Raw genomic sequence first — 27,570 nt, 5'->3', positions numbered from 1 at the left:
GAAGCTTCTCCTTTCCACAGCATGAAGTGCTGTGCTGGTTTTTCAGTTGTAGTTTTAGCCTTGCCACTAGCACGTTCTCTAAATTATTACTTCCCCCTGCCCCCCACGTGCATTTGTACTTAACAATGGGAACTCATTTAGTACTGAATTCTGGTGACATGAACTCTTTTTCTCACCTCTAACTTGGATAAAACAATGATGTCACAGCACATCTATTCCCCTGAGGTACTCCAGAGTGTTCTCCAAATGTTCTGTTCACACTGCTACCCCTTCTCCTGCTTTCATAAGCAGTCTGTGCCAGGAAAGGATGACCATGCCATTATTCATCCTCATACTCTCTCTGGAACTTTATGCAATATCCTGCGGTGTTCAACTGTGGCAATAAATTTAATGAACGATATGTTGATATATTTTTATAGGATATCATTAATTATTATTATTATAAGTTAGGCAGTTGAATGTCAAACTCTGATGTTTGGAGACTTTTGTTACCCTCCCAGCTGCTCAGTTCAATGAAGGTGAGTGCCTAGTGGCACCTGGTGAGGAAGATTGAAATTTTGTAACTGGTGACAGAAACAGATATGGACAGTATTGCATAAAGTTTCAGCGTCACAGTGTTGCACCATACATCATTTGTATCTCCCGTTCCCTTGCATTGCCATTGTGAATCTGCCAAAAATAGAGAATTAATGGTGTGTTCACAAGACGTAGCATGTTACCAGTTGTTCCAAGCTTAGCTTTTGCAACTCCAGTTTTACTTCTCCTGACGAGTTCCAGTGCTTGACATTTTCATAGTATCTTGTCTAAAATACAATGTATTATTCCTGCGCTGCATAGAGCAAGTAGGAGGGTTGGGACCTAAAGTTATTTCAGGGCATGCTGAGTTTATCTGTAAAGACTCATCCGGAGCACCTCTTACTCGACACCGGGAGAGTGAGAACATTTAGAAGTGCACAGGCACACCTGAAGGCAAAAAATACTGACAGACTTCACCAGAAAAATACATTTTCATTTGGATTCCTCTGTAAGTGGATCCGTGCCACCAAACTACTTGTGTGTATAAAATCTCCAGGAGTACTCTGAGCACGTGTGCAGGCATAAAGATGCTCCTGGTCTGCTCTGGCAGAGTGAGGGCCTAAGGACCCTGGCGAGGGGCAAGCCGCTCAGCGCCAGACCCTTGCCGCCCTGCGGAATGACTCGTTCAGCCACTGCGGCTGCCTGCAGCCACCTGCCAGCCCTGGTCTGCCCTGCAGCGGGGGACCGACCCCCTTTCGCCCTTCTGTCCCGGTACACAGGTTCTGGCACAGGCGCTTCTCGCGGGTCCCGTGGTGCCGCAGCCGCACCGGTGCGGCCCTGCCGCTGCTGCCAACGCGCTCCGGTGCTGGGTGGCGCCCAGCTGGGACCCCGGACGCTCGGCACGCGTGGGTGCGACTGCCGGCCCCTCCGACCCCCCCGGGCGGCGAAGCCTCGGCCCCGGAGGGCTGGTGCCACGAGCTAAAGCGGCCTGCTGAAGGGAGGCCTGCGGAGCCGCGACCCGCCCCGCGGCGCGCACCGGGACCGGGGCCGCACCGCACCGGGGCCGCACCGCACCGGGGCAGAGCCCCCCCCCCGCCCGCAGCGGGGCCCGGCGGGCATGCGCGGGGCCTGCCCCGTCCCTGCCATTGGCCCCGAGCGGCGGCGCCGCGCCCGCCCCCCGCCCCGCTCCCCGCCCGCCGCCCGGCCAAGTTCAAACACCCCCCCCGCGCCCCGGCGGCCCGAGTTGCGGGAGTTGCGCGGGGGCCGCGGCCCGGGCGAGGCGGCGCCGGGTGCGGAGCAGGGGGCTGCCGGGGGGGCGCCCCGCCGGGACAGCGCCCCGCCGCCGCCTATGAGGGTGCCGCGGGGCCGGGCGAGCCATGGACGGCGGCGGCGGGGCGCCGCCCGCCCTGGAGAAGAACGCGGCGGAGCTGACGGTGATGGACGTCTACGATATCGCCTCGGCCGTGGGGCAGGAGTTCGAGCGGGTGATCGACCAGCACGGCTGCGAGGCCATCGCCCGCCTCATGCCCAAGGTGGTGCGGGTGCTGGAGATCCTGGAGGTGCTGGTGAGCCGCAACCACATCAACCCCGAGATGGAGGAGCTGCGCCTGGAGCTCGACCGCTTGCGCCTGGAGCGGATGGACCGCATCGAGAAGGAGCGGAAGCACCAGAAGGTGCGGGCGGGGGCCGGGGGGCCCCGGGGGGAGAGCGGGACCCCGGCCCCGCCGCCGCGCCGGGGAGAACACAAAGCGGCTGGGGGGGGGGCGGGGGCTGCGGAGCCGGGGGGCGCGGCGGGGATGCTGCCCTGGCATCCCTGAGGGTTTGGGGTGTCGTTGGTTGGGTTTTGTTCCCAGCCCTCCTGGAAGTTTCCTTCCTCCTCGCCTTCCTCCACCCCTTCCCCAGTCACTGCTTTTCCTTCCCGTGGTGCCTCGCTGGTTAGGGCTCCTGCTCCATCCCCTCTCCGGACGGCGGGATTGTGCTGCTTCCTGCTAGGCCAGGAAAGGTCACGGACAGTCATGCATTCCTCTCCCCAGAGCTGGGAATGGTTTAGCAGTCCGGTTTTCCTGCCACACTCAGGTAGGCAAGTCATAGGAGAGAGATGGAGAACCAAGCGATTTCAGGGCAGCGTTAGAGCTGAAGAGTAGGAAAGGGTACTCGCCCAGATTCCTGCTCTAACCGCTGATGATGGGATATTGTACCTTGGCTTGATCTGGGGTGACCACAGTGTTCCCTGACCCCACTCCCATGGAAGCCGGAGGCAGAGATCGTTTCCCATATCCTGTTACCCTCATGTGGTGGGACAGCACAAGCTGCTCGCTTACTGCAGTGGAAGCAGCAGATCTGCTCTTTAAACCACCTAGATAACTGATTTGAAACAAGTAATGGCACTTGTAGTAAGCGGCTGTGCTAAATCCTCACAGCTGCCTCATGCCATTCCTGCTTGCACGCACAGATTTGGAATAAAGCGGAGACAGGGAAATTCTGGAAGACCTCAGATTCCAAGACGTTGGCTTTAGCTTAAACACATACAAGTTTCATGTTTTAAAAAAAGGGTCATCTAGGGAACTTTGACTTAGTATATGGAAACTCCAGGGTAGTTCCCACAACGTTTTGCAGAGGAAGTCTCAGGGCAGAGTGTCTGAAAAGGTTGGTAGAAGATCGTTAATGTATAAAGCCCTGGTAAGTGCCCAGAGTAGGAAATAGGAATGTGTAGAGAATAGTGCAAGGACATGCAGCAGACCTGTGCCTTTGCCCTTCAAACAGATCTGACGTGGAGGCAAGTGGGCATGCGGCTGTGCTGGTCCCGTACTGTGTCTGGGCCCCCTGCTAGAACCAAATCAGTTTTTCCTGAGCCCGAGCTGCCAGGAGGTTCCTGAAGGCATGTCACCTCTGGGGAGACCTGCCCAAGTCAGACCTCCCCACTGCTTCAGAGGGACAGTCAACCGTAGTTCTTTATCTCGGGTACTTGCAAAATGCTGTTTTGAATACTGGATTGGGCTGGTAGCAGCACAAGGTGATGTTTTGTGTAGGTACTTCTGAAGTTCATATATGTGTAAAAAAAAAAAAAAAAAGTGTCCTAAACACATCAACTGCATAGCACTGTGCTTACAGATGCCAACTGATCTCCCTGCCATCTCCCATCTCCACTCTGCCAGCTTCTCTAATAGTCGTGAAGTGGCTCAGGCAGTGTTTAGACAATCCAGGTGATGCTTTGGTGGAAGCATGTTAACAGACAAAATAAAAGTACATGATACATAACATATTTCTTTGATTGAGTACATTCCCAATGCACAAAGTCCCTACAGAACAGTAGTGTCCCATCATCTGTGTTCCAGCACGAGGGTTTGAAGACTTAACTCTTTCACAGGACAGATGCTGGTAAGCAGAAAAAGCCAGAGGCTGAGAAATAGTTGTGCCCTGAAAGCCTCCAGAGAATCATCCAGACAAGCGTTTAGTGGTCCTTGCAAGCATCAGTTTATGAGATTTTAGTACTTAAACTTTACACGTCAATCTGTTTTGCCTGTAAACCTGGCTTAGCACTGCCTGGAGTTTCCTGAGCTGGCTGGCACCTAGTGGTACCTTCTTTCTCTGATACTTCTACTAATGAGGGTTCAGAAGTTAATTTCTGCTGTAATTCATTGGAGTCTTCGATAGCAATAAGTAAGAAAGTTTGCCTCAGCAAACCTTAGCATAGTTGTGTGTTTACAGTGCAGCCGCATGTAAACAATTAGATAGCGTGGGGTTTTGTGTGCCTTCTGTTTTGTTTTTATCAGTATGCCTATAACTGATGAATGTGCTATTTTATTATCTAAAATAGGTCACTGCGTTATTTTAGCTACAGAGTCATAATAGGCAGCATCACTGTAAATAGTCTAGGTATTTGGCAATGTGAGTATTGTGACATTTGCTTTTTTCTCAAGATAAAGAGTTTCAAGCAAAATAGAGGTGATTAGTGAAATTTTCTTTACTTAATAATGAAGTCTGCATAGCTTACACCACCTATGTTATTCATAATCTCTGTGTCATATAGTGTTTTCTGCAAAATTTCTAGCAAGCATTCTAAAAAGTAACAAATGCTGGAATAAAATGGCTTTTGGATCCAAAAGTCAGTAGGAACATGATTTCCCATTATCAGAGCATGCACTCCAAGCAGAAAGCTATCCTTTAATCTCCCAGCAGAGCTTATTTTAGCCTCGCGCTGTGCTTGGCGGGGTTGTTGTCTGAGTGTGGTTTGTTGTTAGGTAGGAAAGGGCCATGCTGGATGAATGTGAAAGTCAGCGAGTGACTCAGCCTGGCTCCAGCCATTTGCAGCTTTTTTTTGTTGGAAGCGCATCCGGGAAAACGGAGCAGAGCATGCCCCCCACTGCAGGAGTGTGGTTTAGGGCAAAGGATTTCAGAACCGGTAAAGCTGTAAATACAACTGATTTTTCCTTGAGGACTTTCTGCTTTTCTGTCCTGATTTGACCTTTACGGGGATTGGGGACAGCTGCTCTTGACACACTGGGTGTCCTGAAAAATGGGAGTTGTTTTGACTGCTCTCACTGCCACTAGCACAGATGCCACTCGAGACTTTCCATATAGAACAATCCACAGAAGAAGCAGCATGGGTTTGTCTTGTGTTTACCATGCGGGCTGGGAGCTCTGGGTTTGCTGCGCTGCAGCACGCACTCGTTATTTTACATCTGTGTTTTGTAACAGAAATTTAGACTGGAGGTGCTGCTCTTTCAGAATGAGCATGCCTAACGCTGGCTCCCCTGGCACACGCTGTCTGATGTTTCTGGGGCGTTTATAACAGCCTCTGCAGCTGCTTCCTGGGATGCAGGAGGTAATTGTGGCTCACGTTTGGTTATCTTGTCTAACGCAGCAGTCCCCTTACTCTGGTTCTCATAAGGAGCCATCCTTTGGGTAACTTGCACGTCAAAAATGTTCGCATCAGGAATTGTCTCCTCGTGTGCTTACCTTCAGCATATAGCAAAAGGAGGCTGTGATAGCTGGTACCTCCATGCTGGCCTTAGAAATGTAGAACTCTTCTAAGAAATTCAAAGTGGTCTCATTTAATTGTTTTCTCTAAGAATCATAGTAGGATTGCTATGAGTTTGATCTGTAAATAGTCCAGTCAAAGACTCTTACTGTGTTTAAAAATATAAATGTGTTGTCCCGGTCTGCCCTTTAGGAATTAGAACTGGTGGAGGATGTCTGGAGAGGGGAAGCACAGGACCTTCTTACCCAAATTGCACAGCTGCAGGAGGAGAATAAACAACTGATGACAAACTTGTCTCACAAAGACATTAATTTCACAGAAGAGGAATTTCAGAAGCATGAAGGCAAGTTTGATACTTCAAGTTCAGTACTTGCTTCTGTTATAAAAAGCAATACTTTATCAAAATATTTTGACTGGATATTCTGGCTTTTTTCCTATAGAATAATGCAGGTCTGGATTTTGGGGGATTGTTTGGTGGTTTTTTTTTTTTACCTGAATAGAAAATTCTGCATACATGATGACACTGAAGACTTAAGAGGTGGGGGTAGGAGGGAAAGAAAAGCCATTCTTAAGCCCTCCTTATGTTTTCCAATACAAGTGGAATAATCCATTCAGCAATATTTATTTCACACTGTTATGCACAAAAATAGGTGCAACTGTTGATCTATTCAGGATAAGTGCTTGTAAAGCAGCAAATCAAGATTTCTTTGTCTGAATTATGTCAGTCCACCATATGGAGATATTCTAGGATAATATAATTATATTCTCCTAGCATAGGAGAGGCTGGTTTTACTTGGTTTACCTGCCTTTAGGGTTCCCTCACTTGTTTGGGATTTATTCTAAATTGGCTATGAGTGAAGAGATTTATAATCCAGGGAGTGGGTGAATTCTAAAGTTGAAACAAGCAATTTGTGGGCAACTTCTTTCTTGAGGCAGAAGTTGGAATCTTGTATCTTGAGCTTCAAGTACAGGTTGCCATCCTCAGCTCACCCACAGCTCAGCAAGCAGCTCCTTTCCCAAGAGCAGGGGCAGATGAAGAGGTATCTGTTTGCTCCACAGTTCACAGTGCATAATTTGAGGCTGCTGGGTGCCAACTCCATTTCGTGATGCTTTGCTGGGGTTTAGGCTGAGGAGTTTAAAAAAAATGACCGTACAGCTTTGGGGATGAGGCAGCCTTGAGCTGAGAGATGGGGCGAGCAGCTGAGAGTGGTAACAGCATCACTCCAGCAGTAAGGTATGCCTGTGATGGTGAGTCAGTCTGGAAGTCGGTGGCTTTCTGAACTATTTGTACACGAACAGGACTCTGGTCCACTGCTTCAAGCCACAGCACCACTTTCATGATCTGTTCTGATTTGCGCTGAAGTCCTGGCTCCTTCCAAAGGCTTAGCATCCTGTGTGTAGCGTGCAAAGTCACTGCCCAGTCTGAAAACCAGACCACACAGCTAAGCCATTACAGCTCTCCAGTAAAGCATTAGGAGCAAAGGGATATCCTTCTCCAGACAGGTAAGCTGGGATTAAATTGAGGCTTGCTGTAGCTGGATGAAACTGTCCAACCTCACAGAAGTTGCACTTGCTTTCTCCCAGAGGCTGAGTACTGCTGACTTGCCCTGGGAGGAGTATAATGAAATCTTCAAAAAGTAAAAATTGTTAAACCTCTCAAGATCATTTTCTAAAAACAAATGCAGCACCTTCAATTTAGGAGTCAATGGCAAAGAAGTAGCTCAACATTGGCCTTGCACACTCTATGCAAAACTTCAGAATGGCAGTGATGAGTCATGGACTGTGAAGACTATGACATAAAGAACCAGCTTCTCCTTTGTTTTCTCTTCTGGTTTATTTGTTGTTGTGTTGGTTTTTTTTACTTCCAGTGGGTATCTACTGCAGATCATGTGCTTGTATTTAAATATAGCTGTACTCTTCACAAGCAAATGCCAGGCATACTTTTCATGTTATTTTTACTGTGTCTACCAAAGTATAACAACACAAACAAAACCCATAAAGCTGTTCCAGAGATCGCATTCTGGGATCATTGATATTCTTTGGCCCAAATCATCAGTTTAAGTCAAAACATATTAGTTTATAGCAAGCCCATCGTATTATTGGGACCTATTATATCAAACCCAACTGTTTTCCTTTCAGGAAATTTTGTCATTAATGACTGGGGATAGATGTGTCTCATGACTTATTTGGTTAGTGTCAAAAAGCAGTCACGCTGGTTTTTTTCAGTCTCCATCACTTGATCTGATATGTGGTTTTCAAGCTAAATACTTTGTTAGCTGGACTAACTTTGACCAGATTCCAGTCTCCGTATCAGCACAATTTAGTATTGTGATCATGTCTCCCCTTAGCGGCTAGCCCCTGGGATTAACAGCTCGCTGCTTACTCACCAGACAGTTAAAGGAGTTATTTTTAGCACAGGCAACAGAGGCCAGTGATTTGGGTGTGCAAGACTCTGAGATTCAGTCCTTGCCAATTAATAGTCACGTCGGAGTTTACAGAGCCATGCTTTAGCATATTGAATGTGTTTGTGAGAGGAGCAGAGGCAATCCTGCTTAAACAGGAGTGTTCTGCACAGAGGGTCTGCAGCACTGCCGAGAGTCTGAGCAGAGCAGGATTCGTGTGAAAGGGTGTGTGGCAGAATGCAAAATACACGGGAGGAGTTAAAGATGAGTCTACAACATCCATTAACGCTACTCCTCCCAAGCTCAAACCCAGCGCTGCTTGATGGTGCTGACTGATTGGAATATCCTAGTAAAATGCCACAAGGAAACTTGACCCAACATGTGTCAAACAGGACAGACAGGCTGCTGAGGGGAGCTGCTACCTCTGGCTGTGGTAATACAGACAAGCAGCAGGATGGCAACAGTTGTGTGAACCCCTTTTGCTGCTGAGGAACCTACAGTTCTCTTTCAAAATTGGAGGCAAACTTCTGTTCTACGTCTTTGGCCAGTGGTGTAGTGCCACAGGCCCTGGCTGGCCCTTGGGCCTGCCATGATAGATGTATAAACACAACAGTAAAGAGGTCCCTAAACATAAAGGATGGTTTTTTTGTTGTTTTGGGTGGTTTTTTTAGCTGCTTTCCTTTCTCTTGCCCAAACAATGCTATGATCACAGCAGTCCACAGGAAGCTGCTCATAGGATGTGCCCAGGAAGCCAGCTGGGTGTGCCCTTTAAGATCTTGGAGTTATTAGAGTTTTAATCCTTTAGAGATAATTACTTTACATTTAGGGCGCTTAATGATTTCCTTCTCCCCTTTGCCAATGCCTGAGGAAATGGAAGAGGATGTGACTGTTTCATGAACACTTCCCACCTTTCCTTTCCCCTCCTCTTGAAATAAAAATGATAACGTGGTGATCTGTGCACACAATTGAAGTCTTTCAGGTTCATCGAATGTTAGGGAGAAAAATGAGCACAGTGGGAGGAAAAGCAGTCAGCACTGAAATGGTACTTTATTCTTTAAATAGCACCTGCTATGTAGAGATCTCAAAACATCTCACAAGTACTAATGAATATAGCTGCACTCACTATTCCTAGCTCCTACTGGGGTGAAACCACCAGTCTAAAGTTTCACTGCAGTCCCTCTGTACTTCAAAGTAAAGTTTTCGGGTTTTTTTGTTTTTAAATACAGCCGATGTTTTAGGCCCCAGCCCAGAGACTGGCTACAGAGGGTGGATCCAGAAGCCTGTAGCGAGATTTGTGGATGCGGTGATGTATTAAACCTGCATGATGACAGGAAAGCGTGAATCTTTTAGAAGAGTTCAGTAGCAGTATGTGTCAGCGTCTGTTTGTCCTCCCTGGTGGGTATGAGCTGTTACCAGCGAAGAAGCCTGCAAAGAACTGGAACCTGGAGCAGAGAGATGATAAAGAGCAGGGTCCAGAAACAGAGCAGGCAAACTTACCACAGAATTAAAAGAGATGCAAATGTAATACTAGAATGTGAACACCATGTCATGCTCAGCTCTTTTCTGGGGTTTGATGGGAATGTGTCCTCTGAACCAGATTCCCGGCCAGCCGTGATCACCAGTCCTTTTCCCTGCAGAGCCTGTTCTGTGCTGTACTGTAACTCTGGTCCTTTAGCAATGAGCGGTTGGAACTGCTGTTCCCCCTGTTTGCAGTGGTATGCTTTTTATGGCTGCCTGGGAGCCCACAGCTGCTGCAGGAGTGCACATGCACCAGAGTTACTCTCGTTCTCTCAGGTTGGTCTTGCTGTACCGTGTGATCCATCGGTTCAAGCTGTAGGTGATCCATAAGGTGGAATTCCTAAAGGCATGCAGCCTACATTCTCTTATGGGAGCAACTGTGGGCTTCTCTGGTGAGGGAAGAACATCACCGTAAAGCCTGAGCTGATATTGAAGTAGAGATTTGACTGGCTGGATACATTTTATGTGTATGCAGCATATTTCTGATGTGGGAACTGGTTTTCCAGCTGCCCCGGAGGGATGGGTGAATTATCACCACTCGCAGTTTGTAAATGGAGGAAGCTGAGGACCCACAAAACTAAGTACTTTGCCAAAGGTAATAGAGCAAGACAGCAGCAGACCCTAGATTTCAGCTCCTTCTTGAACTGGACTTCGGCCAGGGCAGCCACACTCTGCCCTGGTCACAGGCTTTCATCTTCCAGCCATTGTATGGGGTCTTGTGGAACGTGATTGTACGTGATAGTTTAGGACTGTCAGACTGCACGTCTCTCTGCAGTTACCAGGCAGAGTTAGTGTAGTAGATTTATTATCTCACCGACTTAAATCATCTGGTCTGTGTTTGCTCTGAAGAGCCCATCACTGCAGTGCCAGTTCCTGATTATCTCCGTAACGGCATAATATAATGGAAGAATGCCTCCTGTATTGTGATTTATGACGTTTCCCAATGATTTGTTGGTCAGATTTCAGGTTAATCTAATCCTTTATTTTCAAACAGGATCAATGTTGGATTCTTGGCAATGTTCCAAACATCTTTCACAAGTGGAATTCCATGTAGTAATTTTTCTCTGAAGTACAGTTATTCTAAATATGAATTATCACACAACAGGATGGGGAAAGGGCTGCAAAACATGAGGAGAAAATACATGACCATAATATAGACTACATTTCTGTTCTAGATTCAGGGTGGGGGCACCCTCTGAAGGTCCTGCTTTCTCTCCCTTTCACCCAACACAGAACTGGGTTTCAGCATAAAATCATTCTAGTCCAGCACACCGCAGCTAGTTTGGATCCAGATGCAGTCCACAATAGTGACATGTTGTTTAAATCTTGCTGAGGATCCAGACCATCTTTTTTACAATTTTCACAGGGTCTTGGCCAGCTGATTCTACAGATTAGCGTGCAGATAACCAAGCTCCCTGGGGCATAGTGCGAACACTGGTGTAAAACTACTGAGGCAGCAAGATGTAGCAGTGTCACTCCACTGTCATAAATGTCTCTGTGGACTGTTGCTTCCTTTTTAAAGGACTTTCTGTGCAGTGGCCTTACAGAGTGGATTGTGTCATCTATGTTCCCTGTTACCCTTGAAGTAACCTTTAAAGCATCTTCCAACAGCTTCTTTGTAATTCTATCAGCAGCCAAGTTCCAGAGTCTTTACCTAAATATTTCTTACTGTTATTGTTCTCAGTCTCTGCAGCTCCTGATTGTCCTTAGGTTTTCTTCTGTGTTCTTTTTTTTAACCAGGAATGTCAGAGAGAGAGCGACAAGTCATGAAGAAGCTGAAGGAAGTGGTAGATAAACAGAGGGATGAAATCAGAGCAAAGGACCGGGAACTTGGACTTAAAAATGAGGACGTAGAGGCTGTAAGTGGCTCTTAGTCTTCCTGTTTCTCTTCTTTCTCGCCCATATTTCTGCAGCCTAGTTTCAAGTTAATGCAGAATTTGTAGGCAATGCCAGATTATTAGTCCAGTAACTGAAGTGTGTGTAAGTGTGGAGTGTCCAGAATGAGTAGGCAGTCTTCAGCACAGACACCCCCCCTCTGCTGCATTCCGAAGGACCAGGCACACTTGGAACGTGGCTGGAAATGTGGCTGGAAACCAGTGTAACAGGAGAGGAAGATGGGGGAAGGACAGGTTGGTTGGTTGGTTTCCTTAAAGACCTGATACCTCTCCCCTTCGTGGGAACTAGAGAGGGAACTGTCTCTCGCTTCTTGAACCTCTCTCTGCTTTGACAGTGCAAACTTCCTCAGCAGCCCCACGCCTCACCCCACCCGGAGATCCCTGCTGTGGGTGAGCAGGCTACTGGATATTTTATGTGTATTCTCGGCAGAGTTTGGCAGCAGGGGCTCCACGCATGCAGTCCCACACCAGGGATGCAGGATGGATCCCTCTTTGCATGGGAAGAGAGTAGGAAGAAGGGGCCTGAGCCCAGCCCGGGTCACTTTCACCAGCAGTGCACAGAAGGTCACTGAGGGGATCGGTGGACCTGGGGACCACAGCACAAGAGATCCACCCGGGTTTAGTCTTAGATGAATCACAGACTCCACTGTGACTCTGGGAATCACGTGATGTCTTGGTTTTTTCTGTTTCAGGAGGAATGACCTCCTTACCCATCTCCTGCTTCCCATCCTCACGCTGCCTCATCTCCTTAGGCCGTAGGGCTTTCCTGGTGCTAGTGAGGGCCAGGCAAGCGCCTCTGGCAGGTGCTGTGGTCCTTCAAATTGGTGTCTAGCAGGTCACATCCTGTCATACGAGAGAGCCAAGAGCTCAGAGCAAATACAATATAAACTGAATGCTAAGGATTCCTCTGCCCTGGTTTTCTCTCTGCTGCGCTGGGTTAAGATTTGGTTTGGAATCCCATAAGCTGCCCTATCCTTGAAGTTTGCTTTTTTGAAACACAGTATCACAAGTGATGGATTATCTTTTAGATGGAGAATTCCCTGTGCCAGGGGAAAAATGCCTCTTTACTCTAGAAACCAATTACATTTTGGTGACTGCAACTGTAATAGATAATTAGATATTAAAAAAAACTAATCTGGGAGTGAAGAGGGGGGAGAATTTTCCAGAATAAATTCAACACAATTTCCTTTGAATGAATTCAAAGGAACCCACTACTTTTTCTTTAATATGATGTTTGGGACTTAGCCATCGTGGCTGAAGGCTGAATGGATGCCGACCTGTAGCATTGATATTCTGCATCGATATTTTGCAGCTTCAGCAGCAACAGAACAGGTTAATGAAAATTAACCATGACCTGCGGCACCGGATCACCGTTGTTGAGGCTCAGGGGAAGGCGCTGATTGAGCAGAAGGTGGAGTTAGAAGCATATCTGCAAACCAAGGAGCAGGAGATGGGCAACCTGCGAGCAGAGCTGGGGAAACTGAGGGAAAAACTGCAGGGTGAGGACAGCCAGAATGGGGAGGAGGAAGTAAAGGTAAGAGGCACCTTAAATCACTTCTTAAACAGCCTTTTAAAAAGCTTTGGACTTCATACCAAGTACCTCTTCTTTGGATAAATGTGGTTGGCACACATCAGAGGCAACGATGGGACTTGAGGACATCTTGTGTTCAGGTGTGACACACAGGGAGCAGTGTCACTCGTTGCTCTGTGTCAGGGAAGGCCCCGTTAGGGCAGAGTGGCAGCACAAGATAGCAGTGGCATATCTGCATCAGAGAACAGCTCTCCACTTAGACTTGGCTACCCATCATACGTCCTAGGGAGTGTAACCTTTGGGTTCTGCGCTAGGCTGCAGAATTTGCCAGACATCAGAACAAATCATTGCCTCAAAAGAGTGTGTTCTATTAAAGACATCGTGAAGCAATCCAGAATCTGTGGAGTATCGGCTGTTAGTTTTTACTGGAGGCAGGTAGTGTTTCGGTAGTGCTGTATTACTATGTTTGGCTTCATTTTGTTTGTACACATCAGCCCCTTCCCCCAAAGGAAAACAAACAGATCCCTTAAACAGTCAGGGTTTTCCAAAAGATAAACGGCTGACGAAGAGCTGAAGCTTTGCTGGGTACACAACTAAGTGAGCCCTACCAGGTCCCAGGTGGCATGTGAACAACAGTAGAAAGGAAATGGTGTCAGAAGTGGTCCCAGAGGCAGTGCAGAACTCTGCACGCTTGGTCCTTGCAGTGCTAATGGCACATTCAATCTGTCAGGACTAAGCTGGTCTATTGCTGCCAGATCAACATACAAATATTTGAAGGCACCTTTCAGAGGAACCAGCTCTGGCCTTATTTCCACTTTTGCTTTCTGTTGGAATTTGTGAAGCGTTACTGGCAGAGATGTTCCTGAAATGGTACTGCTTGCTTACTCAAGTACTTGCAGGAAGGGGCAAAGTGACAATCTGCAAATTGAGCTGGTGCTGAGATCAGAGCAGTAGGAACACAAACTTGAGGGGAGCTTCCTGAGAAAAGGGTGCATCTCTGATCTGTTACATCCTTTAGTTCTCCATATGGTTCCTATTATTTTTCTTTGTGCATAGGACACTACTTCTGTCTTACTAAAGCAAATGTGCTGTACTTCCCTTTCCTAATAGCTCTTAAAGAGTAAAAAAAAAAAAAAGGGGGGGTGTGTGTCATGATATGGAAGAACTTAGAGGAGCACTATCATATAGAGCTGTTTGGCTGGATGTGCTGGTAAGAGCTCCAGTACCAGGTAGCGTTGTCAATGCCTGGTAGACTGCAGCAGTGAGTGAAACATCCAATTCACTTGCAGTAGGCAGGAACGTACATCAAGAAGCAGAGGCAAAGGCTGATAGGGTACCCCGGTCCCCCCTGGATTGCGACAGCCAGTGTTGTATTAACATGTCACTGCTGAATTGGGCACGCACTGTATTAATAATGAAAAGGATTATTTCATTGCTGTTAATTCAGCCAGGACACCCAGCTTTGTAAATGGGGCTGTGGAGCCTCGGCCTAGAGCCAGTAGGAGTGAAAGTGTTTTCAGTCTCTGGAGAGAAAGGATGCATTCTTTACCTCTCTCTAACTCATCAGTTCCACGGGAATGGCGCTTCTTCTAATTAGAGCCATTCCCCGCTCCCTTTGCCAGGTTGATGGTTAGACAGGAATTGCAGCGGCAAGCAGAAAGCTAGAATAGCTGCATGCTCTGGAATGGACATTGCTTGTTGGCTTCAGTCAAATACATATGCATTGGCTGCAGGCTGCTTAGTCTCTGCTGATTTCAGCAACATCTAGCAAAAAGACCTTGTTTGGGGCAAATATACAACCAAAAGAAAAGAGGCATCAGCTCAGACGCTAATTTAGAGGCGTGAAGAAAAGTGTGTTTGGGTAATTTCCTTTGAACCTCTTGTTAGGTTGCATCAATCTTTATTTATTGTAGTCTGTGTAAATAAATGCATTTGGATGAACAGGGGTGAATCAAACAAGAGGACAGGTGAGCACTGTTTTGCTGCTTTGTCTTTGCAGGGCAAGGGCTGCAATCCCTGCTGTAGAAACTGGTATTGCACCAAGCGTAGCCCAGCCAAGTTTAACCTGAAATCACGTATAAATAGATAGAAAAACTGTCACAAAGACATGAGCTTAAAAGAGGGTAGGATAAGGCTTACAAAAATGGACTTTAAGAATTTCAGTACTTGGTTCCTCAAATTTCCAGCTTGCATCCTAGCGAGGCATCACTGCAGCACAGGAGGTCTGAGACTGATCCTTACTAGAAGGGCAGGTGGCTGACCTGGCTGCTGGCATCTCTGATTTCATTAGCTGACCTCTAGTGAGTCCTTGCAAAAAGCATCGCATTTCAAATGTACTTTGCTACATTTCAAATGTACTTTGCTGGAACAGAGCACCCTGCATTTATTTGTATTGTTCAGAATCCTGCAGACCTCTAAAGGCTTGCAGTTGCTTTTCAGCGTCTTGCTTCTGAGTTCCCTTCCCAGAAGCTTGTGATGGCCATTAACTTGCCCTCAGCTCTGTGCTGAGTGGAACAACAGTAGAGGACCTGAACGATGATCTTGGTGTGTGGTGTTTCTACGGACCATGTTTTCACAAGCAGTTAGGGCCAAATAGTTCTGTGCAAGTGCTAGAGTCTACCTGGCTGGCAGGAAGCGCTCCCACAGGCCTGGGACTCTGACAGTGTGCCTAGCGTGCAAGGTCTGGCTCATTGGGAGCCGCAGGAGCTGGGTGGTGGGAGAGAAATTCCTCCAAGCTTCCAGTGAACTCTGCTCAGAGGAAAAGAAGAGACAAGGGCACACGTGTATAAATGCCTCATCTAGCATGCATCTGCAGTTTTCTTCTGCTTTGTGGCTGGATACTGGTACTAATGGCAATCCTGCTTTTTTAATAAAGGCATTAAAGGGGTATAAATTAAATCTCCACTTGATATGTTTACATCCAAAGGAGCCATCTCTCTGTGGGAGGAGCTGGAAGGAACTGTCATGATCTTTGCTACGCAGTTTTTTCAGTGTTTATATAAAAGGCCGATGTTTGATTTACCCCATTTGTTAGAAGTACGAATTCCTTAAACTGGCTTGTTTATCAAACATTGGACTATACCTTTTCAGTGGACTTCCTGGCAGTCTGAATTCCACAGGAATTTCTCCACAAAAAGACTTTATCACCTATAAGGCAGCTCAGGTTAGACCCTGTGTTCAGAAACAACTGGTGCTTGTTTTCCCGAACGTGTAACTCTAGGAAAGATTCCTGTGAGCGCAGGGCTTCGACTGTAGGTCACTACACCTAGGTCTTCCTAATTTGTGAGCTTCCCCCAAACCCCGGGTGAAGAGAGGTGAAACAGAGCTCAGATCACCTTTCAGCAACCTGCCACGGTTTCACCAGCCCTGTGTGTGTCATCGCCAACCTGTGCACAGGAAAGAACAAAGAGATCAGATCACTGAGCTGTTCTTGCTGCTGAGTGTCTTTTAACATGGAAAAACAAACGCCTTGTACATTTTTTTTCCTCTTAAAATTGCTGTGTGTCTCTTAAAAGAGGATTTAATAGTGCTGAAAGGAAGAGGTTGGGAACTAGATTGATAAATACTTCAAACTTCTGAGACATGCACTTGTGTGGTGAATTTATACGCCCATTTCACTTCCTAGAGAGAGCCAAACAATGATGACTGCCTCTCAGAGTCTGAAAAGATGGCAATGGACTTAAAAGATCCGAATCGTCCAAGATTCACCTTGCAGGAGCTCCGGGATGTCCTTCACGAGAGGAATGAATTGAAATCTAAAGTGTTTTTACTTCAAGAGGAGCTTTTATATTACAAAAGGTAAGTTAGATCTCCTCTCCTGTTGCATGCTATACACAGAGGAGCCAAAGGGCAGGTCTAGAAACAATAAATATGCTCTTACATAGCGTCCAACAACTTACATTTCTGCAAAGGCTTAAAGTAGAGATTGCAAACATGCAGCGTTAGTTTTAATCTGGTTCCTCAAAATTGAGAAAAACGATGCCCTTCCTGAACTCCTAGGTTCCCCCTGAATTTTAGAAAGATTACAAACATTTAATACTTTTGGACTTCAGATATAACAGAAAAATGTAGAATTTTTATCTAATGCATGCCTCTTCTCCCTCTCCTTGTCACAATGGGAAGAAAATATTGAAAGGAGACCCAGTTCTAGGTGCTGTCCCTTGGCTGACAGAAAAACCTGCCATTGATTTCAGTGAGCTTTGAACAGATCTTTTTGCATTTCTTCATTGACAGAACTACCTCAGATAGAATTTTAAAACTTGAAGTGTTTCTATGGCTTGGGAGGAGAATGTTAATTATCTTTTCTTTCTTTCAAGTGAGGAGACAGAAGAAGAAACAAGATCCCCTCAACCTACGCCCATAATTCAGTCAAAACCCTCAACTCAGCCTGAATCTGGAATCAAACGACTGTAAGTAGAATATTTTCTAAGGATACTGGATATAGTCTGCAAATACTACATGTTTCTTATGGGTAGGACAATTTTAAAGAATTTAAAAATTAAGATAACCACATTCCTAATGTATGTGGGAGAGACACTGATGGAGCACTTGACAGGTATCAAGAAGGAGCAGTTGGCTTTGGGCAAAACTTTTGCCTAGATCTGGGACAACTTTCAGTCTCGGGTTATTTCCTGTGGTGCCTTTTGCTCCCTACGTGCAGATGTACTCCCTACTCCATGTGCGTGTTTATGGGCCACACTGGTATGCCCAAGAAGCCTAATGTTTCCTTCTTAAGTACACTATTCAGGCTAACAAAAAGAGCACGTGTTGAAACGTTTTATTGTAGCTGGTATGAGCTGAGGAGCTCTTAAGCCCAGACACCTGATCTTCCTAGAGAGCTTTCCTGTCTGGGCCACGTAATCATACTCCAAAGGGAGGTGCTACTAATTGTGGTCATATCCAGAGCACTGCTCAGCCTGTCCTGCGTGCCCCAAACTGAAAGTCAGTGCTGGATCTCTGTGTGCAAGGATTATAGGAACAATTCTCCTGTTCAAGTGCAAATCTCAGTTCCTTAACACACATATCCTAAGGGGCTGGGGTGTCAAAAACCATTGGCCCCCAAGTCACGCTCAGAAGATGTGTAAAGAGTGTTGTTTACAAGCAAAACCAGCAGTTGGGCGCGGAGAGCACGGTTTCCCCATGACTCTCTGTGCCTATTTCCCTGTTGACCTAAGCCTTTAGACCCTGGCTTGCGTTACGTGTACAGCACAAAAACCTTTGGTTTGCTGAACAGATTTGCAGCTGGAGAGGATGGCTCTAAAGAACCCCACCTTCTGGTGAAGTATTTAATGTTGCTGTCTGAAAGCTAAGCTTACTGTCAGAGGTGTGCATTTGCTAGTGTATCACTTCATTACAAAACCACAGTGTTAGCCAACCAATCTGTCTATTGAAACTCTCTCCTTGTAAATTTATTTATACCAAATTAAGTCTTGTAACCTTACAGCAAGTCTTTGGATTTTTGTGATACCGGAAGCTTAACTTTTTAAACTGCATAAATTATTTTGGAACAGTCATTTGCTTCCACATGAAAAGCTCTCCTATCTTGTCCCCATGTCCATAACCTTCAGTCCTTGTTTAATAATAGCAGCAGCCCTGTGAGAGTAAGTTCCATCGGAAGATCTGGACTGATCCAAAACACCATAAAGTCAGGAGGGCACTTTTGGTTATTTTCAGTAAACTCCAGCTTCTGTCTCTGCTGCTTTGTTTCCTGAGAGAACCCTTTCTCTCACATGACAGGAAAATACACTTTGAGTTTGGACTTAAGTTTTCGTTCTGCAACTGTGATGACAATAATAATAATATCTCCACTGTAAAGCTGCTTTTTGCTTTTAAGTTTATTTTAGTACTTTGTGGTGAGGGATGGCTGGTTTTGGCTTATGCAGTTTGTGTTGACTGCAGGTTCCGCACTTGATTTATGAAGCAAAGGCAGCATAAAAATGTAAATCGATGTTGTAAGACAGAGCACGTGCTGACAAGGTGTTAGCTTTGACTCTGCCTTCTGCATACACGCGTAAGCAGCACGGGGAGCCACGGCAGGAGGCACAGAAGTGTTTCCAACCAGTTATCGTAGTGTTTTCTTCCTCGGTTATTTTTATTAGTGAAAACCCGTTGAGCATCAGACCGTTCAATCAATGCACATTTTCAGACACCTGTCTAATCTTTCTGTTTCTCAGACTCTGTATTAAATTCATGTAACTAAAACTGCACGCAACAAAACATAAAATTATGTTGTTTTGGCCCCTGCCAGAAAAGGCAAGTCCTCTTCTGCCAGACAGTGGAAGCACGTATCGAGCTTGCTGTTAAGATGAAATTTCTTTAGCTGTCATGCTCTGTCCCCGGGTTTCTTTCTGCTCTCTCTTCACCTAGCCATCATATTAAATACGGGAAAATAAAACCGTCTACTTAGGTAACCCGGAGGATGGTAATAGTTTTCAAGTTTGTCTTATTCTTGCAGCCTGTCATGACAGGATTTGTCCAGTGTGGGTTTATTTTCTTTCTCTCCTCCTCTGTGTGTGTGTGTGTGTTTGTCAACAGTGCACTTGTAGATGGGCTTTAAAAAAACAGGAAATTTCACTGCTGGGCAGCACAAAGAACCCAAGCACAGCATCTGTTCTGTCCTGTTACAACAGCCCTCCCACCCCAGCTGCAGTCCCCGCCCGCTGCGAGCCATCTCCAGAGCTCCCTTCTCCCCATCCCAGGCAGGGTGCTGTCAGCGCCTCTGATATGGCTCCCTGGGAGACTCTCCATACCTAGCGATGGGATGACAACTTGTAAGGCTGGTATCTGCGTGCAGAGTGCCTTTACACATGAAAGCAGGATTGCTTTTCCCTCCATTTCAGACTTTTTCTCCTGATGAAACAAAAAGCTGAAGTACAAAAATAGAACAGTGTTGCTATCCTCTCCAGAGTTTTATGCTTGCCTCTGTAATGTGCCCTTTTTTCCTTGACCACACAGTATCTCAGGAATGAGACATGTATGTGTAGCCTGTGCCATCTAAGATGTGCTGAAGTGATTCTGTGCGGCATCCCCACAAAGAAAGGAAAACCAAAGTTATTTTCAACTCCCCAGGTTTGTGTGTTTGGGGCAAACGCTTAACTGAGTTCTGATGTCAGACGGATTTGATTTCTGCATTTGTCCCTACCACATCACATGTCAGAATTTTGATGAAATAATGTAACCAGGAGGCTTTACTGAGGAGGAAAAGCACAAGGATTAAAAATGCTCCCTCTGTTTTGAACAGAAAACACCCTTTTGTTTTCTCTTTAAGGATACGTGCTTGTTTGCCACTGATGTAATGCCTGAAACAGCCATAAGTTTTCTTCCTATTCTTGCAGTCTACAAAAGCTGGTGTGTCTGTGTCATTTCTGCAGCTCACAGACAGTGCCACGATGCATAAAAATAGAACTGCTAGCTACTGCTAATGATACAATGTTTTCTTGTTTGTTTTCATTTTTAATCTAAGAATAGCAGTTAGAGTGACTTGTGTTGGGGAGAGCTGCATTTGGTCACAAGTGAAATGTCTCTCATGATTTCAACTTAATCTTTAATTGACATTAGTCCACAGTTCAAAAAAATATTTGGCACAAGGGAGAACCTCTGAGGAGAACCCTTAGAAAAACAGAGGGTGTTCCAGGTATGGATTGAAGGTGTGTTGGCAGGTTTGTGTGGGGCTGGCTGGGCACGGAGCACCTACCCACGTGCTCTCGACCTCTTAAGTTGCATGAATTGTATAATGCGTAGTGAAAGTGCTGAACTCTTACAAGGAAACAGTCTTGCTGCTAGCCATCTAGAAAGCCTTTCTGCTAGAGTAGCTGCAAGGTTTCAAATCAGTATTCAGCTGCCTGCAGCTGGCATCTTTCTGCATGTGAAGCAACGCAGGTTCTTTGGGAACAGATACACAGGCCCTTTAACCGAGCAGCTTGCATAGGAGGTTATTTCAATATTTCACCTGCGATACTGTTTTTTAACTTGAAACTCTCAACCGTAACATCTGTAAAATCTTTAACTGTAGTGCTGGTCCTGTCTAACCCTGTTTTCTGTGCAGATATCCAGTAGTGACAGCAGAGTCCTGTTTTGTATTTCTTAACATGCACCTTCATCCTTCATTTCATTGTGTATGTGCCTGTTTGTCTCTCGGGAAGAAAAATGTGCACTCTGCTCTGCATTGCTAGAGGTGGTAAAACCTTGATGAAATCCAACCCAGATTGCAGGCTGCCTCACAACAGAAAAGTGGTATCTTTTAGAAATTCAAAAGCAATTTAAACTGTTACCATGACTGCTTTTTCTGAATAAAGAGGTTTTCACTGAGGAGAGCTGTCTTGGGTGATGCAGATCCACCTCTCCCTGTAACGTGTCCTGTGGTAATTCAGAGTAACCCCATGTACCATGTTTGCCTCTTTTCTTTTTAATGGAATGCTTTTTCTTTCCCTTGCTCCAGTCTTATCTCTTCTGTGTCTGTACTTTCCTGACCAGGATCTTTACAGCCATAATGCCCATGGTAGCAGCTGGATTGATTCCAGACGATCCCACATTGCAGCCAATAAGAAGACTTGTGTCCCTTGTAGGAATTATTTTTTTAAAATGTTTGGTACCGTGGTTTCCTTTTGCATGACCCTGTGTTAACACGCACTGCTGGTTGCATTCTCATCGGCTGCCTGTGGGATCACAGAAGAACAACGTGCCAATCAGAATGACCAGTCAGTACACAACTCATTGTAGTCCTCCATGCTCATCCTCAAGTACTGACATTTTATCACCTTTTGCCTTAATGTTACTGTGCTAAACCAATCATTACTCTGTAGAAAATTGTTGCAATATGCGGTTTTAACCAGCATCTGTTAATTTTGCTTACTAAGTGTGCCAATTCACACCGATGCTTTTTAAGAAACCCATGTCATTCTAATGACTTGTTACAAATCAGTTAGACTTACAGAATGTAATGGCTGATATCTACATTAATTTCCAGTGTTAGTTATAGGCTGTTGTTTCCATGTCTTTCTATCGATGCACTGTATATTTTGTCTCTAATTATGTATTTTGTAATTGAGTATACTCTCAATCAACTCTATCATCCTATTCTTGTCTGTCCTTGGAAGACCTACTGATAATTATTAATGCAAAGTCATTTTGCATTAGAACTGCTGTTTTAGCGATCTTTCTATTTACAGCAGCAACACAATATTTAAATTCCTATCCTCTCCACACAGACATGCTTTTCCCAAACATCATCCATGAGTTTTCTAGGATAATAACAATTTTCATTGTTTCAGAAGGAATTTTAAAAGCCTAAGCCCTCTGCTTTGTGTAGAGATTTTTTACAAACATATTTTTCTCTTAGATTCATGATAAAGTGAAAAATTACCGAACTCTGACATTTGAAACTTCCTGCGTAAATACAGCAGTCCTTTGTGGGGACTTCAGGATAGTAAAGCCTGATGATGCAGGGCCAGACATGCTTAGCAGAAAGTCTTGGTGATTAGACACTTCTTTTAGCAGCTGGAATTGGATCCAGCCCTGAAAAGACATAGCATATGTGTGTGAATTTATGAGCTCCTGTGATGAAGGCAGTAGAAAAGTGTGAGGCTAATTAAGTGCAAAAGACTACTTTCATTATTAAGGCTGCACATTTGAAGCCAGGAAATGCAAAAGTTCAGGTCCTGCTAGCAACATTGGTTATCTGGCATGGCACTTGCGTGGCTTTTTTTATCACTTTTTAGTCAAGAAGTAATTATTCTTGATATTCTCAATATTCTTAATAATGATCATCATGCTTACCTGCACATATGCTAGGATATATTTTCAGGAAAGCTGCCTCAAACCTCATCTGACACTCAAATACAGCCTCCTATGTGACTAGAGACATCGAAGGCACAACTTCCTGCTCCGCACAAGGCGGCTTCGACCTCGGGATCATGGTACTGAGGGGAGACTTAAGGCAGCGTGGGTGGCGGAAGGATGGGGCATGGACATAGGGTCAGGTTTATGCCCCAGATGATAAATATTCCATCACCTGTCAAAGTTGAATTTATATTTGCATAATCTTTTACTGTGGAAGCCTTTAGCAGTTCCTGTCCTAGAGCACAACTGCATTGTGCTTGGTACTGTGCAGAACACTGTTAAAACCGAAAGGGTGTGCAGCCAATTCAAACCCTTGCTAGCTGGAACCACAACTTTTGCATTTCTCAGCAGACCTAAACACTGCACTAACACCTCTGGTACTGAACTCGTGACAATCATTGAATTTGCCTAATCAAGTAACGTCCTCCTATACAAAATAAAATGATACTAAGGATTTTTCCAACTGTATATTTTTAGCTGTGCTGTCAGCTGGCAATTTGTTGTTGTATTAAATGGCTGTTGGTTCATGTACGTCATTATCTCAGAGCACCCAAGCCGTGTGACAGGAAATGATGTGCACGCTTGTGTGCATTTGTTCAGCCTTCATCCTGCAAACTCTTATGCACATATGTGCATTTATTCATTTATTCAAATTTATTATTAATCAAGCCTATGTATGAAAATCTGTACACTTGGAAAAAACATGGAGGCTTATTTTTCATATGAACTTCCCTGCTGACACCCTTAAAAACATTTTCTATTTCTGCTTTATGGTAAATTATATGGATTTAATGCCAAAGATACCACTTTACTTATGCCAAGAAACTAACCTGTATCGTGTTGCTTCTGTATCTCAGGGCTGGGGAAGGGGAATATACATCTAAAATGAGACCTGCACCTTGTAGAGTCAACAGCATTTAGAGCTTATTTGAAGCTTCCATAGCCAAACCGCTTGAGATCGCAATGACTTCATCTCTAATAACATTTTGACATGCACTCCCATCAGGCTTCACTGCCTTGATTTTCGCAGATGCAGATTTTTTTGCTCTGTGTTTTGTTGTGCTGTGTATCATGTCGGGTGTTTGAAGTGTTTTCAGGATGATAAACAGTCTTCTTTCTTTTCCCTCCCCTCCCTTACTCCTCCCTTCCTGGAAGGTTTAGTTTCTTCTCCCGTGATAAGAAACGTATGCAGGCGTCACAGAAAAATGTCCACTTCCAGGATACTTTCGGAGAATGGTCAAATTCAAATAAAGATGACTCCTACACTGAACAAGGACAAGAAGCCCTGCAGCACCTGTGACTAAAACCTTGAGGCGTTCAGTTTACCATAGTAGATCTCGACAGTCTAGTAAGAAGAAGCTTCTGTAAACAAATCTGGCAGCTCATCACTTTTGTTTGCCTTGCACACCTCTGGTTGTGTTTCAGATGTACTCTTCCAAAGGGATCCCTCACCGTTTACTTGGTGACTGTTGGCTGGAAACAGAATCCAAGCTTTGTAGTAACAGTCGCTGATACCCTGGGACACCGAAGCTTCTAGATGACTTTTTTGTGCTGAATAACAAGTCTATGGTCTTGTTCTTGCATTAACTACAGTAACACAAGCTTCTTTAAACCAAAAAAAAAAGGACCTGTGCCATTATTAGAAGTTTGTTTGCAGTGTACAATATCTAGTGGCAAAGACTCTTTTACCTTGTTTGTTAACACTGTCGGTTGTTTGCTTTTTATTTCTGTAAGAATTTTTTTTAAGAGGGATACGACAGCTGGCCACTCTCCCTGGCAGGTCATAGCGCTGCTGTGTCCTGTCAGGTTCAGCTGGCACCTGCATTTTGCAGAGTAACCCCTTGGAAATCCACCAGATACAAATTGATAAACTGGAGTAGCCTTGAGAGGGACAGTGAGTATAAATTTCCCTTGCTGCTTATAGTGCCTAAAGCATGAAAAAACCGATGTACGAGGTGAGCGTGCCTTGCATTTTGCCATGAGTTCTGCAGTAGTAATGGAAAACAAATTGCTTACAAGGAGGAATTCTAACACTTGAAGTTTTTCCTTCTTACTAGGGACTTCCCCTGCTACAGCAGCAGGCAGCAGCTGTGGGGGAATTGGATCTCTTTCCCACAGACAGGTTTTTAATTAAGTCACGCTCCACTTTTCAGTCTAGGTAAGACTGCCTCACTTCAGAGTGAAAGACATCCTGAACTAGCTGACATGAACTATTTTAACTGACTGAGGGATGACCCCAGCTCAAAACATTTTCTCTGACTAGCCTGAACACTACTTGGGCAGAGCGGATGAATTTTATCTGTGTGGGCTGCTCTGCTGGCGTTGGTCGATGTTTGGGGAGCCCGCAGTTACAGGGGCTTAACTGCCAGCTGAACTGCCGGGCGGCGTGGTTGGGGTCTGCTTTGCAATCAAGCTTGCGAGACCCTTGGATCTGACTGAGGTTGTACTTAGAAAAACCACAAAACACTAAACCCAGACAACATAACTGTTGCGTACAGCCCGGTGTCAGCACGCACCCTGCCTCTGCACTACATGCTCCACAAAGGCACCCGGCCAGGCCGGAGAGGGCAAGCGCAGCTGCTTGGGAGATGGGTGCGGAGGTCTGTGTGACCTGTGTGCTGGGAGAGTCCATGCCGGAGCACCACGCTGCTGGTGAGGAGCATCTCATTGTGGCAAGGCTGTAGGCAACTGCTGCACGTGTGGCTTAGCATGGGGGGCTGTGAGCTGCCACCAGGCACCTTACCCCCAGCAACGACATCTGCTCTGTGAAGAGCCTCCTCTCTGGAGAGGCACTAAGAACAGGCTGGCGTAAAGCTCCAGCTACCCCAGGTACTGAACGCAGGAGGAGGTCCTGAAGCAATCCTAGATGAGAGCGAGCCAGAGGGTTTAGTGCAGGCCGGTTGTTTTTAATACAGGGTGATCCGAGACTCTGGAATGCGTATGAGCAGCAAAGGGTGCTTAGCCCATCTATAGTGACGCTGTGCCAGGAAAGCATTCTTTGCAGCGGTGGGCTGAGTGCTGCTCTGCTCCCGACTGTAACTGTGCTTCGTTTTGAACACGGACCTTCCGCCTGTTCTAGGTGAAGTGTTTACTGTGCCCCCCGGTGTCGCTGCAGTTTGGGGTGGGGGGGATACGTGGCCTTACATGTAAGACATCTGCATCTCGAATAGTGACGGTAGCGTCTGGTGCTGGTATTAGGCAGGTAAGCTTCTGCCTGGATACATTTTGGTAACATATCAAGTTTTATGCTTAGAGAAAGTTGTATTCATGAAACCTCCACTTCCCACCTTGTGTGAAAAGTAATTCTGAAATGGGGGGGGGGAGTGTCTTATTGATACTTAAGTTGCTAAGATCTTGATTCCGCTTCCATACTAGAAAAAAAAAGTACACTACGTTTGTATCAGGTGGTTACCTTAAATCATGAACGATGCCCGTCGAGTCTCTCCCTAGCTTAGTTTACACTCGTTTGGCACATTTAGAAGAGATGCAGTGATCAGAAACAATGCAAGAATGCAGCAGATGCACGGCCTGAATAAGCACATCACTTATGAAATCAGCTGAGAGCAATGAACTGGGATAATAGAAATACACAGACTGAACTGTTTTTCCCCAGCACCTAAGCCAGTGTATCACAAAGGATGTGCCCTGGCCTGGTGCATGTAAAGCTTGTCCCTACGGTGAGCTATTGTTGGGTCAGATCTTCAAACAATGGCACTAAGCAGTACAACCTTCCCCCACTCATCTCCGTAGCCCATTACCTCAAAAATCTAATTAGTTCCTCCTGACCTGCTAGCATTAACCTCTTCGCTCTCATGTTTGAAATGCTGAGTTTACATACTCCAAGTGCCATCGGAATGGATGGCATGTAGGGAAGAGTATGAAAAGATTTGAAGATCTGTCATGTGTTGTTTCTCAATATTCAAGTAAAATCTGCTTTTAGAAAAGGCGCCAGGTAAGGGGCGTAACAATCCTGTCTGCAAAGCGCAGGATCACTGATGGTTTTTGGGGTTGGTTGTTTTGGTTTTGTTTTTTTTTTTTTTCGGTTGGGCAGTAAATCATTTTAACAGTTCAATAAATATTTCTGAAAAACAAGTATTTCTGCAAGACTTGTGTCTTTTTTTTTGTGGAAAGTGAATACCATCTCTTCTTGGGGATGCAGCAGCATACGAATCTGCTTTCCCCTGAAAATGGCTCAGACAACTCTTAATGGAAATAAAGCCTCAAACTGGGCAAGGTTTAAGATAGAGGCATTCAAAGGCTGACAAAAAAATGAGTTTAAAATACATTAGTGTATATTTAGGAGTGGCTTATGATGACAAAGAATGTGGCAGAGCCTCTTCTAGAAAGCAGGGCAAGCTCCTCACCAGAAGATGTGTGTCTGCATATACACATCCTAGCTCTGAAAAAGGAGATTTTTCCCTGTGTTTTCCCCAGTTCAGCTACAGCCAGCAGCAAGCCCAGCTTCCAGAACAGGACTAAACCCTGTGCAGGCAGGACTTCGATGGCAGAGAGGAGGAGAGGGCAGAGCGGGCGCAACTGCAACCACATTTAACCATGACACTGCCCATGGATTATCAGGAACATCAGGCGTTTTCTGACCTGCTTACTGCAGCACACATTCCTCTAACACAAAGGAATTACACCCTCCCATGACATAAAAACAGGTTTCTTGTTCCGTGCTGCTCGATCACCTCACAGAACTACTTAAGGACACAGTACTACTAAAAGTCTCACCTGTCCCAGTGTCTTCAAGAAAATAAAGTCACTTCCCACCAGCTTCTGTTTTGGGGCACATTTTTCAGCAGCTGTGCTGCTATTCCATTACTATTTCTTCAATGAGTGACTATTTCATAAAAAGTATCTGTCTCATTAAATGAGTATGGACATCTG

At 45.5% G+C, this 27,570-nt stretch overlaps 1 protein-coding gene across 3 annotated transcripts; it reads left to right on the top strand.

Moving 5' to 3' along the window:
- The first annotated feature begins 1,618 nt into the window (after positions 1 to 1,618).
- RILPL1 (Rab interacting lysosomal protein like 1) lies at positions 1,619 to 26,775 on the top strand. 3 transcript variants are annotated; one of them, XM_055796083.1, is made up of 8 exons: positions 1,750 to 2,189; positions 5,690 to 5,840; positions 11,158 to 11,276; positions 12,625 to 12,846; positions 16,469 to 16,641; positions 17,160 to 17,252; positions 21,316 to 21,403; positions 23,836 to 26,775. In XM_055796083.1, exons 1-8 carry the CDS (start codon positions 1,893 to 1,895, stop codon positions 23,839 to 23,841), a joined length of 1,149 nt encoding a protein of 382 aa, XP_055652058.1. In that variant the 5' UTR covers positions 1,750 to 1,892; the 3' UTR covers positions 23,842 to 26,775. The 3 variants fall into 3 exon arrangements, with proteins under 3 accessions (XP_055652056.1, XP_055652057.1, XP_055652058.1); XM_055796082.1 differs by lacking the exon at positions 21,316 to 21,403 and having other exon boundaries at positions 1,671 to 2,189; XM_055796081.1 differs by lacking the exons at positions 5,690 to 5,840; positions 21,316 to 21,403 and having other exon boundaries at positions 1,619 to 2,189.
- The last annotated feature ends 795 nt before the right edge of the window (positions 26,776 to 27,570 follow it).

This window comes from Falco peregrinus, chromosome 2 (assembly GCF_023634155.1).
Source record: "Falco peregrinus isolate bFalPer1 chromosome 2, bFalPer1.pri, whole genome shotgun sequence".
In the NCBI taxonomy this organism is placed as follows: domain Eukaryota; kingdom Metazoa; phylum Chordata; class Aves; order Falconiformes; family Falconidae; genus Falco; species Falco peregrinus.
The sequence above is the reverse complement of the archived record's forward strand: the minus strand, read 5'-3'. Positions and strand labels throughout refer to the sequence as shown.